The sequence below is a fragment of the Python bivittatus genome, unplaced genomic scaffold (genome assembly GCF_059951505.1).
Source record: "Python bivittatus isolate LINGU-HERP-01145 unplaced genomic scaffold, Pbiv_v1 ctg000480_np1212, whole genome shotgun sequence".
Lineage (NCBI taxonomy): Eukaryota > Metazoa > Chordata > Lepidosauria > Squamata > Pythonidae > Python > Python bivittatus.
The window spans coordinates 91,228,435-91,247,370 of NW_028277075.1; the positions used below are offsets into that span (position 1 = coordinate 91,228,435).

General features: G+C 35.8%; 1 protein-coding gene across 4 annotated transcripts in view; it reads right to left on the minus strand.

The window, feature by feature from the left end:
* LOC103050933 (von Willebrand factor D and EGF domain-containing protein-like) overlaps positions 1 to 18,936 on the minus strand; it is a 245,855-nt gene that overhangs the window by 19,615 nt on the left and 207,304 nt on the right. For 2 of the 4 annotated variants that reach the window (XM_088146519.1, XM_088146518.1), the window contains exons 27-28: positions 9,430 to 9,525; positions 7,444 to 7,539 (exon numbers count right to left, since the gene is read on the minus strand). The exons of 1 other annotated variant lie outside the window; for it this stretch is intronic. In XM_088146519.1, coding sequence (XP_088002645.1) covers positions 7,444 to 7,539; positions 9,430 to 9,525 — 192 coding nt within the window. Of the gene's footprint in view, positions 1 to 6,924; positions 7,540 to 9,429; positions 9,526 to 18,936 lie in introns of those variants that run through there. One more of the 4 variants, XM_088146517.1, reaches the window with a different exon arrangement.

An 18,936-nucleotide genomic window follows, 5' to 3' on the forward strand; every position in this document is an offset into this window, starting at 1 on the left:
ATTGGCCCAATTTATTGCTTCAGGGTCACACTGAATTTTAAAATGGAAAGCAATGGCTACAGAAGAGTAGGCTAAAAGAAGCTTCTTTGTTTATATGTCAATAAAACTTAAGAAAGTGTGCTTTAAAATATGTATTAAGGGATTATCCTGCATTTGATTTAGTGCTATGCTAAAAGAGGGAAATGTAATGAAACAGAATGCAATTCCATTCTATCCTGCATTATTGGGAGGAAAATTTAAAATTTTCAAAAGAAAATTAAAATTAAAAGCATAAAATAGTCAAGTGGAAATCTCAATGATTTTTTCAGAAATGTATTTACAAGTAACATTAAACCCTAGAATAAAGCAGACTATATTATTAAGCAAAGTTTCTTGTGCTGAAATTATAATCAATAAATGCCCTTAAAAATACTTCCCCTTGTGTTGGAAAGAATATTAACTATAATGCAAATGACTGTCATTGTTGAGCACTTTACCTAAATGAAGAGAAAATCTGGAATGAGATATATCAAAGGGAGCAGAAGAGGGGAAGGAGATTTAGAAAATTATAAAGCTACTAGTTTGACTTGGAAATGAAAGTAAGATGTTCCTAATGAGCAAATGAAATAGTATATATAACATTATGTTGCAGTAGATATTAATCAGCATAAAGTCACTGAGGTCAATGATCAAAATGTCAGATTATTCATTATTTTAACAACTTCATAAGATGTTCCATACAGAAGAGTGGATTCAGTGTTCTCTGCAGCTGTATACCATACAGTGATTCCTAGATTAAGAATGCCTAGTTGAAAGGGATAGAGATCAGTACCAATGGTATACCAAAAATAACTTCCTGTTTACCACATAATGCCAAATCCCTGTCTTTGAAAAATATCTTTTTGGAAATTAGTTGGATCCTGAAGTGAAGCAAACAGAAGATATTTCTATTTTGGCCATCAAAATATGTGTGTCGTGAACTTTCTACCTTTTGTGTGATATCCCCCACTGACCTACTGTTTTCTGAAGACTACTGGCAAGGAGGGATAGCAGACTGAAACTGGTGGGCATCAAAGAATGGGGCTTATTCATTTAATAAAGAACACAATTTTCTGATCCTTGGGTCAAGCACATATAGGCAGGTACATTTGAAATCTTTTAGTATGTTATAAGCTGTCTCACAAAATAGAAATAAAGATAATATTCTGGGATGATATTTTGTTTTGCAGCATTCTAGATTCCCATTTTTAATTTAAAATGCTAAAATAAAATTGTGTTCACTGACACCGGTGGATGCCACATTGGGAATCCAGGATCTGCAAACTTTATATAGAACACTATTTGCAAAGATTTATGTGACTTATTTACCTGAAGAAGGTTCTGAGGCTACCTGCTTCTCTTATATATTCTCCTACATATTCTGCAGAATGATGTTCCTGACTGAAGTTCTGGAACTACTAACTCCTGGCAACTGCGTAAGTAAATAGATGAGAATTGATAAAGCTTTGTGTAAGGGAATACTTCAAAAATTAAACATGATGTGAATCTAAAATGGTAGTAAATAAGTATAGTTTCTAAAACTATATGTTCTACAAGTGTTCCTCTGTTAACATTTGAGGTCTTACTGCGGGTCTCATTGCCAAAAGAAGCTCAGTGGACATCAATAGTAACTTCTTCTTTTCCATCATGATGCCATCTTTAGGATTTCAGGATCATTACAGTCTATTCCAAGGGTCAATATTTTTCAATATCAGGCACCATTATGAGAGTTTGTGCAGTTATGTATACCAAAATATAACAAGTTTTTTTTAAAAAAATGAAAATGCTAGAACTTGAGAGGTTTGGCTATGTGATCCATGAGTCTTATCAGATGGTGCAGTTAAAGCAGGGATTTTAAGCTCACACAGTGACAAGAGCCACACAGACTAATTAATTAGCCTGAGGTCCACAAGATACTTTTTAAAACACTAATACAAAAGTCTATAGTGAGGCAAAAATGAAGAAAATTAAGAGTACCATAGTATGGGTATGCCATTAAAATTAAATTTATTACATCAAAGGAAAAAAACCAAACCCTTGACTGTGAAACAGAGCTAATTTACTTTTTATTGGTAGCATTTTCATTAACCAGAATGCCAACACTTGGTTTTATTAAAAGGTTGATGTATACTATTTTTCAAGATCATATCTAGGATGATATAATCTAGGAAAACCAAATCCTGTTTTTTTCCCTCTACTTGCTGCAAGGAGAGATCTTTATTCCTTTCATTCTTTTCTGTTTCTATTTCTATTTCTATTTCTATTTCTATTTCTGTTTCTGTTTTCCCCTTCCTTCCTTCCTTCCTTCCTTCCTTCCTTCCTTCCTTCCTTCCTTCCTTCCTTCCTTCCTTCCTTCCTTCCTCCCTCCCTCCCTCCCTCCCTCCCTTCCTTCCTTCCTTCCTTCCTTCCTTCCTTCCTTCCTTCCTTCCTTCCTTCCTTCCTTCCTTCCTTCCTTCCTTCCTTCCTCAGACCTTGCATGCTTGCTTGCCTGTCTTTACCTCTCTCTGTCCAGTAGACCCAGCCCTTTACCTCAGCTGCCTTCTGTTTACTTTCGTTAGACAACCCCAGCCTCCTGTCCATCTTCCCCGACTAAGCCTTACTGGCCTGTTCCTCTGCCTGCCAAGGAGTGCAAGTATAGGTTGGATATTCCTGGAGGGTGAAACTCAGTGGGAGAGACATTGGGGTACCAATCATGTATCCTGGCCATCCATAACCCATTGTTGCTGGGAGATCTGCTAGGTTGGGCCGAGGCAAGCTATCATGCCATTCCTCTTCGAGGAGTGTTTCCTATGGCCCAACTTGCATTTCTCTGCAGCACTGCAAGCATGCAAGGATGCTGGCCAACATCCTTGGTGCTTAGCAAGTATTGCTGTAGGTCACAAAAATTGACTTGGAGGGCTATAAGTTTGAGACCACTGCATAAAGGTATTGGACTAAGACTGGGTAGACCAATTTGAAGTCTACCCTGGGCCAGCTTACTGGAAGACTTTGGACCATAACTTTCAGACAGCCCAAGCTACCTTATAGATAGGGTTCTTCTTGTAAGGAAAAAATGAAGCTGCCTTAAGATCCTGGAGAAATCATACCATATCAAACCAATCAATCAATAAAGTAATACTTGAAGATTTTGGCCATTTAATTTTTAAAAACACCTTTTATTTAATTCTGGGGCACAATTTGAGATGCAATATACTGATCATGTCATTTAGAATGTTGCAGGTTCAGTGGTTATCATTTGTGGTGTCATAGATACTATGGTATTTACAGGCACAGCGTTGCTAACCTCTGTTCTATTTTTCATGGTCTTTGGCCACACCTGGCTCTTTCAGCCAATCTTTGGATGATTCACCTTGGTTTAAATTGGGTAGTGTTATTAGTTATTCTCAACTATTTTCTACCATTGTCATTTTTATGGCTGCAATTTTGGTATTTTGTACAGCTACTATTCTGATTATTAAAGATAAAGCAATAATGATCATGCTCGACTTAAAATGCTTTATCTTCCTGAAAATATGTTTGGTATTCTGTGACAGAAAAGGTGGAAACTGGAGCACATATTGTTAGTAAGAATGACTTTTCTTTTGCTTTCTTCTGACTGCATTGCAAGCTTTTTAACAACTCATTCTAAACAAAGCAGTTTTCAGAAGGTGAACATTCATAAACAAATTTGGGGGATAATTATTGAAGCCATGAAAATACGTATTTAATTCAGTGAGCATAAGAGAGATGATGAGGGACATACGGTATGTATCAGGGCTGTGAAAATCCTTTGAAAGAGGTGCTTCAGGACACATGGGAAGGTGTACAAAGCCTATCTCTTGAAATGTTAAAGTAATGGCTTCTTTCTTCAGGTTCATGCAGCTTCTTTGGAAGTTGCTCCTCGCTATCTCTGTCTGTGTGTGCACACAACCATTTTGCCTAGCACATGTGGAGACAGCCGGAAGCAGCCATGCAAGCCTGGAAAAAGATGTGGCTGCCTTAACAATTTCAAATTTGATTTTTTTGTATGCACTCCCATGCATTCCAACAGGCTTCTTTCAAAGGATTTCTCAGCTACAATACATATCGTATCAAACAATAAGAGGAAATATTAAGAGAAATCAGTCACTAGATAAGGTGGCAGCAGATAGTAAAAAAGTAGAATTCTGTCATTTATTTTCAATAGAAGCATTATCTTGGTCAGCAATATAGATGCTCATTACTTCTCTATGTGTTTTCTGCATAATATGATAATGAAATTACATTTTACCCATCCAACATAACAAATTGCAAGCATGTTTTACTTGAGTTGACTTATGTGAGTAAAAGGGAAGAAAGGAATGTGTTTTCCCTGCTTATGCTTAAAATTCCTACCATGCCATTAAAGCTATGAAAACTGGCACACTTACTTCAGAGAAAGATTGTTGAATTTAACTGAGCTTATGTCTGAGTACCCATAGGTAAGACTGTTTACCCAGGGCACATTGAGGAATGTTCTTCAAATTAAAATTGGAGCCAGCACTAAGTCTCACTTGTTCTCACTGTACTTAATAGGGCTTACTTCTGAATAGACATGCATAATATTAAACTATAAAATTGCCATTTTAAATTATGTCTGAAAAAGAAAAGAAAGAACCAAGTACTTTTGGTTGAGAAAATGAAAAGAAAAAAACTGGAGTAAAGATTTTAGTCACATCCTCTTTGAAATTTGTTTTGGGAAATGGTATACAATTTCAGATATGTATAATGAAGTCAGTGGAAATTTCCCAAAAATCTTTGCTGAGGATGTGCAACTTAAGCAGATTATTAGAATGGCAGGGTTTATCAAAAATTGTCAGGCATCAGATAATTTATGGTTACTACTTGATAAAATGGATATAACCAAGGATAGAATAGACTGCAGTATTAGTATCTTTAGATGCAGAAAAAGCCTTTGATTTGGTTCAGATTAAATTTTCAAAGCAAATGATGATTAGATATGGTTTTCCATGGGATTTTATCCAGTGGATTGAGATTTGTTATCTGCAACCTTGTGCCAGAGCAATAACAAATCAAATGATTTCAGACTCTTTTCAGTTACCATGTGGTACATGCCCACTTTCTCTCTTTTGCTATTTAATTTGATTCTTGAACCTTTGGCCATAATGGTAAGGCAATCACTTAGATATTAAGGGTGTTACATTGGCAGGGTGTGAGTACTAATTATTCCTGTATGCTGATGATATTTTGGCAATTTTAGATGAGTACTCTACTTCTTTGCCTAATTTTGTACAGGTTATGCAGTATTTTGGAAAGTATCCTGGTTATAAGATAAATTGGGAAAAATCTTGTTTGCTTCCTCTGGGCCCTAATATATCAATACAATAAAGATATGGGTTTTGTGATTTTTACTGATTATATTAAATATGTGGGGCTTTATATACTCAAAATATTTCTATATGTGGAAATAAATATGTTGAAACTTTTAGAACGGATTGAACTGGATGTTAATAGATGGCTTAAAATTCCTTTCAGCTTGTGGGACAAAGTTAATGTTACTAAAATGAATATTGTCCCTCATTTGATTTATGTTCTTAGAGGTATTCCCTATGTTAATATCAAACAAATATGTCTTATGGATTGATAAGTTATTTAGGAAATTTATTTGGGATATGGACCTCCAAGGCTTTCTTTAGCTAAATTGAGGTTACCATTTGATGAAGGTGTTTTCAATTTATCTGATTGGCAAAGATGCCATTGGGCCAATGCAGGTAGTCCTCGACGTAGAACCACAGTTGGGACTGGAATTTCCATTGCTAAGCGATGCAGTCGTAAAGCGAAACGTCACATGACTGCATCGCTTAGCGATGGAAATCCTGGCATTCCCTGCAGTCGTTAAGTGAATTCTGCCAATCATTAGCCCAGGACCCACCCCAATCCAAGCCATTCCATGGGGACTCCCTTCAACAAGGAGATATTTATTTATTTATCAGTTGGATATGCATAACCAACTGAATGATTCTCTATAGATAAAGAAAACAAGTTGATCCATGTGAACATCTGAAGAAATTCATAGTCTGTGGTCCTCTATAATGGGTTCAAGTGACCAACCAAAAATGCAAAGAACAGAGGTTGTGCCTGCCAATCCTAATCTTATCTGCTCACTTGTATATTCACTGATGATCATCTAAATAAGACTAACATGGCATAATTTAACATTCTGAAATTCTGTAGATGCATAAAAAGATAGCTTTCATTTCAAACAAATGTCTCAAACTTCTCAAGCAAATATTGAGTGCAAAAACCAAAAAGCCAGAATCACTTTATGGTTCCTATCAAGCTGACAAAGGGCAGATGTATATTGGAGAAACTATGGTTAATTAGGAACATATTTCCCATATAACCTATGTTATGAAGTCAATGTATTCTCTTTCAATAGAATATCCAGGTCTTTACCGTGTTTCTTTTTTAAACGGATTAACCACAAGGTCATCTATTTTCTTATAAATCCATTCCATTTCTTCATTATCATTTTTTTTTTAGATAGCATGCTACTGACAAGAGAATATATATATATATTTAGATCATCAATTTTTAGATTTACATAAGATACATAGTGTGTACATTTTACCTAAAACACACATTCAATATATTACTTATATATATTCAATATATTACTTATATATATATAGGTTGAGAACCCTCTTGTAAAAGTTAGAGAAGTGTGCAATCAAAAAACAACTTTCTGGGTAGTATGGAGCAATCCCATTTGCTTAAAAATGTGGATCCCAAACAATTCTTACACATCCTAATATTTTTCTTATTTATTAATAATTAATTGGAAAGGAGAAAGGTAAGAATTCTGTGCAATTCATTTTTTTGACAAGAACTTATCAAAATTTGAACATTATTCCAGAAACAAGATATAAAGTATCTTATTTATTTATGGGTTAATTTAAAACATTTCCACACTGTTTCCCGTTAGAAGAAAACTTGAAGTAGTTTACAATGAGAGATGATGACGATGATTGATGATGATCATGATGATGATATGGGACAAGGTGAAGCAGATAAATTCATTCATCATGGCAAAAGGTTTTGAATGCATATCTCTTGAACAGCTGAATTTTAAACCTAATCTAATTAATCACATTTATGACACTGAGCTGGGATTGCCACTTTTTTTTCTATCTGGCTCCTCATCTTTAACAGCTGCAAGGCAAAATAACATAGTCCTCTTCATTCTGGAAATGGTGGTACCTGTTGAATCTGGTTTGTTCTATATCATTTTTTTTTAACTTATCCATATTTGCATTTTTTTCATAAACAATATGAGTATAACTCTATTTTCTTTTTAAATAATATGGAGGAAAGCAAAACTATATTCATCCATAGTTAGAAGTGTATGTATTTTTAAACAGAGACAAAAGCAAAGAGAAAAGACAATTATATTCAAAAACTGCTTACGAATCTGGCATAAGAGGCCTGCCCATCCTTCTGAGCACTGGCAAACATTAGGTCCTATACATTCACCTCCATTCATGCAGCTGGGTAGACACACAGCTAAAAAAAAAAAAAGTGAAGAGAGGGAAATAAGATCTTTATGATGTCCCATGAGTTTTAAGTCACTTTACTGAGTGACATGTCATGTTAGCTTCCTACAATTATTTTCAAAATAGCTTGATCTCAAAAGAGTTTAATGAGTATTCTTCATGAGGCAATTAGCATTCTGAAATGTCCATGATTAGAAAGTTCCCCCTTAATCTCTGCCACTCTGACTTCTAGTTTCATCACAGAATTGCTCCAAAGGCAGATTCCCTAGTCATTAAATTTTCATTTTCTATTAGGTCTGAAATCCTTAATTGATTGAGTGATTAACAGAGTAACCCATTAATTTCAGAGTAAACATGGGGATATTAAATAGTGTTTTAATCAGATCGGTGCCCTTTGAAGGATGCTGAGTGGCAGAGTTGTTGCAAAGTAGCCTTGTTTACCATGTAAACAATCTTTTAGGCAAGGGCAGTTGCTTAAGATTTTTTTAAATCATCATTTGCGTATGCAATACTACTAGGTCTCAATTCAGTACATGATTTCCTCCTTCCCTGGCTGAGAAATCATCAAAAATTCATTATCAAGCCAGCTGCTAGCAGCTTAAAGGGCCGAGGTGAAGGTCAAAAAACAAAAAGAACAACCCCCCCCCCCCCGAAAACTCAGGAATGCTCATATTCAGACATATGGGAGTCTTTGTTTCATTAAATGGCTCTTGGATTGAGAGGGAGCGGTGCTACTCATAGGCATATTATACCAAGAGCAGGACACCAAGTCACAATAGGTATTGTTGAGCTGCTTGGGGGTCTGCAGCCTAGTATGGAGATTTACGTATATGTATAACTCCCTACCATCATCTTGTTCAGATCAGTTTCCAAAGCAGTACGCAGAAATGAACAGATGCACTAGATGAAAATCTATTACGCATTTGTTGTCTTTTCCTGAGATACTCAACTGTTGTCTATTATAATGGCGATATCCAATGATAGACTAAAAAAAAAAGCTTTTTGTTTTAAAATAGTGGCAGCAGTTTAATGTCTATGCTCAGAGCCCAGGTTTCTGAGTAAAACAACAACAACAACGATCAAGTGACCTAAAACTCCCTTCCCTTGTTTTTGTGGTTGGTAAAATAGGAAATCCTTGTTAATTTGCTGCAGCTTACATGGGCACACTTAATGTTTGGGAACCTGAGATGCAACTTCATCTATCAGCTATCTGGAAGCCAACCCCAGGATCAAGCCAACATATAAAGTCTCCTATAAAACTGTGCTATCCTGACTATAAATTCATTTTGCTTATGTGTTAACATTGTAATAACAAATAACCCCTAATGAAAAAAAATATTTCCACAATTTCCAAATCTGCTGGCTTACTTGGATTTTATTTTATTTTTAATGTAGTTAACTGTGATGAGGCTTGATAGTGTTAAAATTATTGTTACTGTTTGATTTCAACCTCAGAATTGATGCACCAAACTAATGTGCCAATAATGGCCTTGCAAATATATCAGTACAGATAGTATATTTTACTAGTCTTTAAATAGTTTGGAATGTCTATCTTTTATAAAATCTTACAAAATATCTGCTTTTAGTAAAACTAAAAATTAATATTTCTTATTTAATACTATTTATAAAAACAAGAATTTCTGTAATAATAATAATAATAATAATAAAATAATAATAGCCTAACAGACCATCAGCTTTGCCAGACAGAAAGGAAGGACTTTTATCTTTACACTGGGAAGCATAGAATGTTGTATTAATTTGAATGACCAAAATATAAAACTGTTCAAAGTCCCGAAACAGCAGAACTAAATAATTAGCATTGAAACAGATTACAATTCATTCTGGCACACTTGAATGATCAATAAATAGCATATTTGAATCAAAAGGGATTCAGACTCACGTATACTACAACATTTTCCTTTCCAGCCAAACGGACAGTCACAAACATTGGGCCTGCTGCATCGCCCACCATGCATACACACTGGATTGCAGATACCTGCAGTGTCACAGAATTAAAGACAGGTGTCACCTGAAGAATAGTCAAGACCTTTTTCTTTCTTTTTTTCTAAAGCGGTGTGGGTATGTGGGTATATTTGTGCAGTTTCATCATGGCAATGCTTTGCATAATTAAAAACAAAAAGTAATTTGAGTGTGAAGAGAAGTCTTAAAATTTTGGGATTTGCAAGCTTTAGTAAATCCTTCTAGAATCTGCTGAGGTCTACTGTGTGCAAGAGACATTTCAAGGAGTCTTCAGTAAGAGCTGCCTCGCCAAAGAAATGAGAGAGACATTAATTACAACAATTCTTGAAAAAGTAAACAGGAAATCTTTGGTGGCAGCTGTAAGGCAGGCCAATACCACTTACTACTGCTGATTGCCAAATTCTTGTTAAGGCCATTCCCCTCCTGATTAGAAAACATATTCTCAAGCATTCATCTGGATCAGCTAGAGGTGATGGAGAATTGATTAGTTTCACACAATTCAAGAAAGCTTTTGCATTTTATCCATCAAGAATAACAGACAAGATAAGGATAGAATTGCCAGAAGGTTTTTTTTGTTTTGTTTTTAGATAGAAAAACAGATTCAACATTACTTTTTAACATTTATTTAAAAGTTTTTCTTTGGACAATGAGATGAATGCAGTTTCTACTATCTGGGGATTCAATAAGATGGCGACAGCCAGCTATATCTAGCTTCACCAAATTGATGTGCCAGGAATTAACTTCTAAAAGAATAAACTGGAAACTGACAGCTGATAATAAATTAACCATTTGATTCTATCTATATTTACCTAGAAAACGTTTCTGCAGATTTAAAAATACTTTTAGGACTTGGCCTACCTTATGTAGGATGCAAGCAAGCCAGCACACATTAAATGGCAGCAAAAAGTTGCAGACAACTCTAACCCTTGGTTACCAGCTAGTGATCACCAGCAAGTGATTATGCAGCCCAGGTATGGTAGGCCTATTTTCAAAAATGCACGTGTAGCATTGTAACCCTACAACACCAAATAAGCTTGTAGCCTCTATCTCAGGTAGCAAGTTAGTATCTGAGAACTTGGAAGGCACTAGCCAGTCAGACAAGGGTAAACAGTAGGAAAGTCTAATTCAGTTGACATGAGTTTCGTATATAGAATTTAAAGTTTTGTTTTTTAAATCATTCATACATCTGACTAGCCAGTAAACTTTTAAAGCTTTCAACTATTTTTTAGAAAATAAATTTTGTTCTTTATTTACCTCAGCTGAGTCCTATTACAGATCTATGGTTTGCATGTAGAAGATGACATAGTGAGATAATGCTGGAGGACTGGCCATACACCATGAAGAGCCTTCTTGGCTAGACTGGCCAGTGGTTAGACTCAATCAAGGCCATTCTTCACTCTTGATTACCATCCTATCATTCTCTTTTGAAACTGAAAATCGGGAAAACTCTTGAACTAGATTTTTTTCATATTCTCCTTAGACAAGGTATGGGGAGGGAGCAAGGGCGAAGGAGGCAACCTTTGGACTGGATTCATTCTCCAAATGTGAAGTGCCAATATTTTTTTAACTGAAAAGAATTCTCCTGTCTTTCCCTAATAAGAACAACCTTCAAGGTCCTTTCTCTGGAGAAAAGTTCATGCTTTTCAAATTCCGTTTTCCAATCTCTAGCTGCCTAATATAAATAAATATCAGACTAAACTAACATTGGCTTTTGAAATATAGGACGATAACTTTTTTTTATTAAAATGTGCATGGTGATATCTAGATCATGAGCTATTGCACTGCAAGTTCATTCTGAAATTTCCCTCACACTCCATTGTGATACAATTTCTGCATTGTCCACTGCTGATCATTATATGTGTTAAATACATTTCCATTTTTGATATCCAGAAGGCACTCCTCAACATTTGTTGATAGCTAGCTCCAGTCTTTCTGGATCTCACTTGTTGAGGGATGGGGGGGAGTCCAATTTCAAAATAGCAAACAAAATGTTGCATGCTCTCATTGGGAAATGAAATAAATAATGAAATAAATAACTAGACCTTGCAAACAAACTGAATTAGCCTAATTTTTCAGGAGCAAACATAACTTTGAACAGATTCAGGGCTTCTTACTGATCCCAACATCATGAGAATTCATATCTTTTTTCCTCCCTACTCAGGGAGAAAAAAACCCCAAACCAATCAGCGGTATAATTGCACAGAAAGCAGAGCTCTGTTTTATTTGATTTTTTAAAAATTTCCATTGAAAATAAGTTACCAATAAGGAAAAATGACCTTTACCATAATAAATGTTCCTAAGAGAAATATCATTGATTAAGCAGAAGAGATAGTGACAATTATATTTTCCATGAAACATTTTAAAGTTTTTACTTTTATTTAAAATCAAAAGCAGTAAGAATAATTAATATGTCCTGGTGCATTGCTGCAATGGCTACTGGAAATATTCATTGTTTACTCATTTCAATGTCTATGTTAAATTAGTGCTTTGGATAGGTTGAAACATTTATTTAATCTTCTTAAATGTTCCCCAACCTTTCATCATGTTTTTCCTGTTAGCTGCTACTGTATTCCTTTTTCTCCAGTTGCTTTGGGGCACTGTTTGGTTCTGGAAATGGTGACATGAATAATCACAGCTATTTGGCAAACACAGTGTCATTGTAATTATCTATGTTTATGTAATGGTATTACAGCACTAATGCAGGGATATTTGCTAACTGAGCAATAACCAATTCCCGACCATAATTCACAGCAGAACAGGGAAAGATAGGCCAGAGTTGGCCCAATAGGTAGAAACCCAACATTATCTGTTGAAGTCCCCAGGGAAAGCCAGCTCTGTGTGCCTTTACTGGTTACACATGGCTGCTGCAAACACGGTCACAACTTCAGATCACTAGTGCTTTCACCTGCAGCTGGTGAAGACACGTCTCCAGCTAATCAGCCAGCCTGGGCTGTCCCTTCTATTGGCCCTGGAGCCAGGTTATTCCACAGAAGCAGCACTAACAGGCCCAGAAGCACTGCAGTTCCTTGGCTGTAGTGAGGGACTACAATGCCAGCCAACCTCGGGCACTCATTTTTCTGGCCCATATGACTATGCTTCTTGGCAGACATGGCTGACTCCACCCAAGATTATATGCTAAATGTTGCAAGACATTAGAATCGAAACTTATGAGATTTCATTGCCTTTGTTTTCAGTGCCTTGATTGCGGTGGTGCATTTCATCACATGTAGCAATACTGATCCAAACAGCGGTAGCATCCGAAGCCTGATATGACTCTTCCCATCACACACATTTCCTTTTGTGACAGATGTGGTATTTCAATATTTAGTGTAAGAGACAAAGTAAGGAATTCTGTACAGAACAAATATTAAATCGGTTTCCTGATCTCTATAATGAGCCTTTTACTTTTGTCTGGGCCATTTCAGAAGAACTGAAGGTCCATGTAGTTAACTAACCTTTCCCAAAAATATAATTTAGATTCTGTTAAGCCCTAGTACAATGATTACCTGTCATTGCATCGTCTGAATAATACAGGAGATAAGGGGAAAACAGGACTGTGCTGCTGGGCTGAGTAGGAAGATATCGCTTTAAAAACATTGGATTTCTTTGCCCCCAAAGGCTGGTAAATTGACCTCAATAATCTATCCCACCTCAAAGAAAGCAAGAGGCAGCCTCCAAGCAATATATTCTGAACTAGCCAAACAATTAAATGCATCAAATGCAGCCCCTGGGTGCTAATGCACCCCAAATATTTGATAAATGATAGAGCAGAAGGATAGGACAGCACGTATTCTCGAACTGTTTTCAACAGCAGCGATCAAATTCCTTCAGCAGAGAATAATTTGAGAAATATATCACAGTCACGGGGTTTCATAGTTCAGCTATCTAATTTTAATATATTGATAACTTTATGTAATTTATATTAAATATGATCAGTACAGGACTACAAATGCTGAAAACCATATACTGTAATGTTCTTTGGTATAATTTGTCAGAAGAGAGGATATTTAATTGAATGAGGTATAAAGTACAATAAAAGATACAAGTCTCAGAGCTGTTAACTAACAGCAGATTAACACCTAACCAAAGGAATCACGTTCAGTGTGAACTGGCCCTTAACAATGACTAAGTCATTGATTCTCTGAAACAGATACATAATTTATTTAAATAAATAGATTTTAGAGCATATACACACACATACACACACTCTGTTTTTGTTTGTTTTCCTTGTGTCTGAGCCTTTATGAAACAGGAATGTCAACATTATAAAGTGATGTTACACTTAAATAAATGGATTACTTTTTCGTTTAATGAAAGTTGATTTCTTCTAATCTACAGCACAGTAATGGATCAGAATGCACAATAACAAATGTATAATTTACATTAAAAATGTATATAGAAGTCTAAATTGGGTCTACCACTCCAAAGAGAGGTGGGATAAAGAGTTATATATAAATATTAAAGATGTGTACAAAATATGTTAGGGCAATCTGTGCTTAAATATGGCATATATTAGAAAAATTGTTTTTGTATGCACACGCCCACAAACCTGGACATATTGCTATGATTATCAGCCTAAAGGATTCTACTGCAGGATAACAACCTCTTCATTGAAGGTTATAGACCAGAATTTACCATACTGGTCCAATATGGATTGATAGATAGATGTTCTTCTCAGTTTAGGCTGGGAGAGAATGTTTTTGACCCAAAGTGATGTAGGTCATTTCTGTGCTTAAGGGAAGAATAAAATCTGGGTCTCCCTGTTCCTAGTCCAGCATCTTAACTACTATATCACGTTGGCTGGTATGTGTATGTATGTGTATGTGTTTGCAAATAAAAAAGTATTAATTATGAGTGGCTACATTACATATAGTTAGCTATAGCTCACCATAAGCTATCAAACAATAAACCTAGATTTTTGTATGTTTGTTTGAATCTTCAGAATCCATAGTTCTACTCCCTATTTACATATCATTTATAAGGTGTATTATATTTCAGGGGGTGAGGGATGAGAGCTTAGAACATCCAACAGCAGGAATATCTATCAGAAAATGAATGGGTGATCCCGTATTACTCATTGGCAGAGCAATAATCTTCTCCTTATGCAAGTTGGATGGGAAGACACATTTCCATCTATACTCTACAGTCAAAGGCCTCCTATCTGGATTATTCTTTACATACATCAGAATTCTTTTGAATTCTGATTTTACAACCCTGGGAAACTGAGGAGCCCACAGTTAGTATGCACTGGACTAGTGCCAGATTTCTTTTGACTTCTAAATCAGCAAGTTTTATGTTGTCTCTGATTCTGTACTGCTAACAACTTTTAAAAATTATTTTCCAGAAAATGACAAAGGCCTGGCTTAGAAACAGGCTGCATTATTGCAATGCATTCTGTGTAGGACTGTCTTTGAAGATGGTTCAGGAGCTTCAATTGCTCAAAATATAACAATCAGTTTTTATTTGGAATATATTGTTTGGAATATCTCATTTCTGTACCATTAACTTCATTACTTCTAGGCTCAGGTTTACTGTCCTAATCTTGAAAGGAGCATACTGTAAAGAATCGGCTATTTCTTTTTCCAATTAGTTTATAACTGAATTAAATATTACTTTTAGTATCAGGAAATATTTCTTGATATTTAACCTAAAGCACTGCCATTGAAAAGGAGGATATTTGGTTGTTTAGAATATTCTGAATTATCATTTCAAAAATGGGGGCCGGAGGGGGGCCCGCACCTGTGGAGATGGCTGGTGGGGTGATGGGTTTGTCCCCCCCCCAGCATCTTGCAGGTTTTTAGGGCTAAAAATTATAGGAGGTTTTTAGGGCATTTTTAATATATGTTTTTTAATTATTTATAGATTTTATCCATGGTTGGAGGGACTTGTGTTTTTTCCTTTTTTATTATTGTGAGCCTCCCAGAGTCACCCGTTGGAGATGGGCGGCATACAAATTTGATAATAAATAAAATAAATTAAAAAAAAGTAATATGGATATTAAGCTTTATTTTCAATTGATATGCATGCAGTATTGACCTAATTATCCAATATTTCAAATTCAGAAATGACTAGATCACTTTTACTAATTTTTTTTGAATCCACAGTAATCTATAATAAAAGAATGTAAGAGATGTGTGATTTTTGACCAAACTAAGCAGAAAACATTGCCAGTCTTTTCCTCTACAAAAGCTAGTCCTCCAGGGGACAACAGAAAGGTACATAGCCAAGTGGTGAGAAGCTTATCCTGTCTTTAGCTTTTTAAGAGGGCAATAAATTTAAGGAGTTATTTCTCCTGTGTGGATGCTGAATAATGAAATTTGCAGTAAAATAGATTATCTAGGGAGGCTGTCCATTATTTCCTGTATAACCATGCATTTTATTGCTAATCCTGGCATCCACTTCAGTTTGCTTCCAAATGTATGATAGCATAGTCATAGTGTGGTTATTTCTCAGTAAGTGCCCAGGATCAAAACTCCTGTACTTCAGGTGCCAGCCAATCTGAGAAAATGGAATTTACATAACATACTATATTTGTCTACTCCGACATTAAACTTACCCTTTTACTCTCAGTGCTATTAAAAAAAAAAAAAGACAATAAGATAGAGGCAAGAGGAAAGTTATGGCTTGCCTCAAATAATAGCAGCTGCCTGAGAAAACCTAAATAAAGAAATGGTGCAATGAAGCAAATTAAATCATAATCTACACGTTTGAACAAAACAAGTAAATACAAGATTAATTGTAATGATTGTCATCAATCACTATTGTGCTTCCAGTAAATGAGTTCTTTCAACATAATCTGCTCATAAGAAATATACTGAACAGCAAACAAACAAACTGCAAGAGAAGGCCTGCTGCAGGTAACATCTGCCAGGGACTTACATTTGTTGGGTCCCAGGAGGCAGGGACTTCTCTGCCATGGTGGCCACCTTGTGGAACTTTCTCCCCCCAGGGGGTTAGGTTGGCTCCATCCCCCTTGAATTTCTGGAAGTCCCTCACAATGTGGCTATGTCACTGGGCCTGGGGGTCCCAGGGAACCAGAGTCATGTTTAGATGGCTCTGCTACTGAGGTAGATAAACTCAGTCTCTCTATGCCTGGAGTTTGTATATTTTAATTTTAATATTTAATTTTTAATAATGATTTTTTAATATTTTATATGATTGTTTTTATATATGTGTTGTTTTATTTAATTATTGTATGTCACCCAGAGTCACTTCTGGTGAGATGGGCAGCTATATAAATTTGATAGATAGATAGATAGATAGATAGATAGATAGATAGATAGATAGATAGATAGATAGATAGATAGAGATATTTCCTGCTCATTTCAGAAAGATGAATCTGATGTCTATCAAAACTCAGAACTTAGGCGAACTCTTACAAGATAGTGTGAGAGTGAGAGCCTGTTTATGGCAAGGCAATTCCCATGCAAATGGTGGATGTTCCAATGTTATGACTATATGGACACTATGGCCCTTTTACACAGAAAAAGTAACCCCATTTTAGGGAAACAAAATAAATCTGTCTTGGATTTATATTAAAATATTGGTTTTGAAAAAAAATGCTCAGAAAACAAAACCCTAAACAATGAGCATAAGAAAGCAAGAAAATCAGTAACAAGATAAAAACATCTTAAAAGGGTAAAATACATAAAGATACCTAACTAAAAATCAAAATTAACTACCAAGTAGACAGTCCCAAAATTAGATCCAAATTCTCCTTCTTGTAATCACTTTTGGACAAAATTTGGCAACGCACCTGGTTATTTCTGTAGGCAAATCCACTAGTAGGGGAAAAGAAAAAATGTTTTCCTCAGGAGCACTAATAGAGCGAAACCTGCTTTGGTCCATAGGCCCGTGCGACAAAACATGAGTCTGACTCAGTCAACCTTTACAAATAAAGGTACAAGTGGTCTTGTAAAGAGATGCTATTATACCCTGTCTCCAAAATAATAGATTACAAAATGCTAAAACTAGCAAATAAGAACCCTCTCCTATGCAAAACAGCTAAAATATTAATAAAACAATTGGCTAAGGTAAAAGATCTTCTGTATAAAAACAGTTTTATGGGATACTTCAGTCTTTCTGTAAGTCAGAGTTGAGAACATAATTCTTTCTCTCTGAAGTTGCTTTCTTATACCACTGTTGGACTAAGAATTGGGCTGAAAGGCGACACCCATGCCTTTTTTCCAGGAAGAGACAAACTTTTAAACAAGAACGGGGGTCAGAGATCCCACTAGGCAGATTGAACTGGTGCTTTAATAGCAGATTCTCATGCACGGCTCTACAGAAGAAAGACCAGGTTCCAGATGGAAGAGAGCATTTATCACATTTTGGCATGTGAACCATAGTTCTTACCAATTTAGTTTGAGTTGTTTCTAAAGCTCTTAAACCCTTATACCAACAGAGGTACATGTCACAGAGCAAAAGGCTGAGCACTGAGGCTTTGAATAATTTCACTGTATCGGGGCTAATTTATTGCCTCTGCAGCTAGCAAAACAGCTTTAGGCCTAAACAATGATGTTCCTTCCATGCTGAAGATGATTGGAAAAGGACTTCTAAGTACATGGTGGCTGACTTGTTCAATGTTCATATAATTTATCTTCCTATGAGGATTGCAATTAATGTACCTCTTAGTAATCACAACCACTTTAGTTTTGATATAATTAATAGCCATTTTTTCTTTGCTACAAAATGCTGTTAGTATTTGCAGACTCCGCCTTGGGCCAGCCTGAGACAAGAATAAAATAACTGTACTGTCAGCATGCAAAATGAGAGATTTAGGTTTGTTCGCCAGCCATGGAGGATAAAATTAATAAAAAACAATTAAAGAGGAGTGGACTAAGTATTTAGTCTTATTTGACTTCTTTTTGAGTAGTATGGCACATCTAACATGAATAAACAATGATTAATCAAAGTGATTGGTAATCAGTGGGGAAGATGTTAGTTCCTTCCATGGCATCTCCTGTCTGTCTGCCACCTTTAGATTAATAAAGCCAGCAGAGAGACAGCTTTGAAGGTAAGGTAAGTACTTCTTCACCAAATGATGCAGGACTATGCATTGATTGAGAATTCTTGTCTGGACCTAAAGCTGGCAACACATTATATTGAGTCAGGCAGTCCACTACTTTCCTATATAGATCCCTGGCCGCTAATTTATTAATAATGCTCAGGAGGCTGATTGGACATAAATTGGCCAGGCCAATCTTACTGCCTTTTAAAAGTTAGAGATTGACACTACCCATGAATCTGAAAAGAAAGGTCAGTGTGGAAAATCAGGATAGCTAGTATGACAGCCCACCAGTCAAAATTTTGCTTTTTATTAGTTCTGCCAATGTCAAATTCCCTCCCTCTCCCCCTTGCCTCATATGGCTTTATCATCCTTTAGCTCTGCTATGAGTTTAGATTAACTTGGAAGTGGATATGGGAT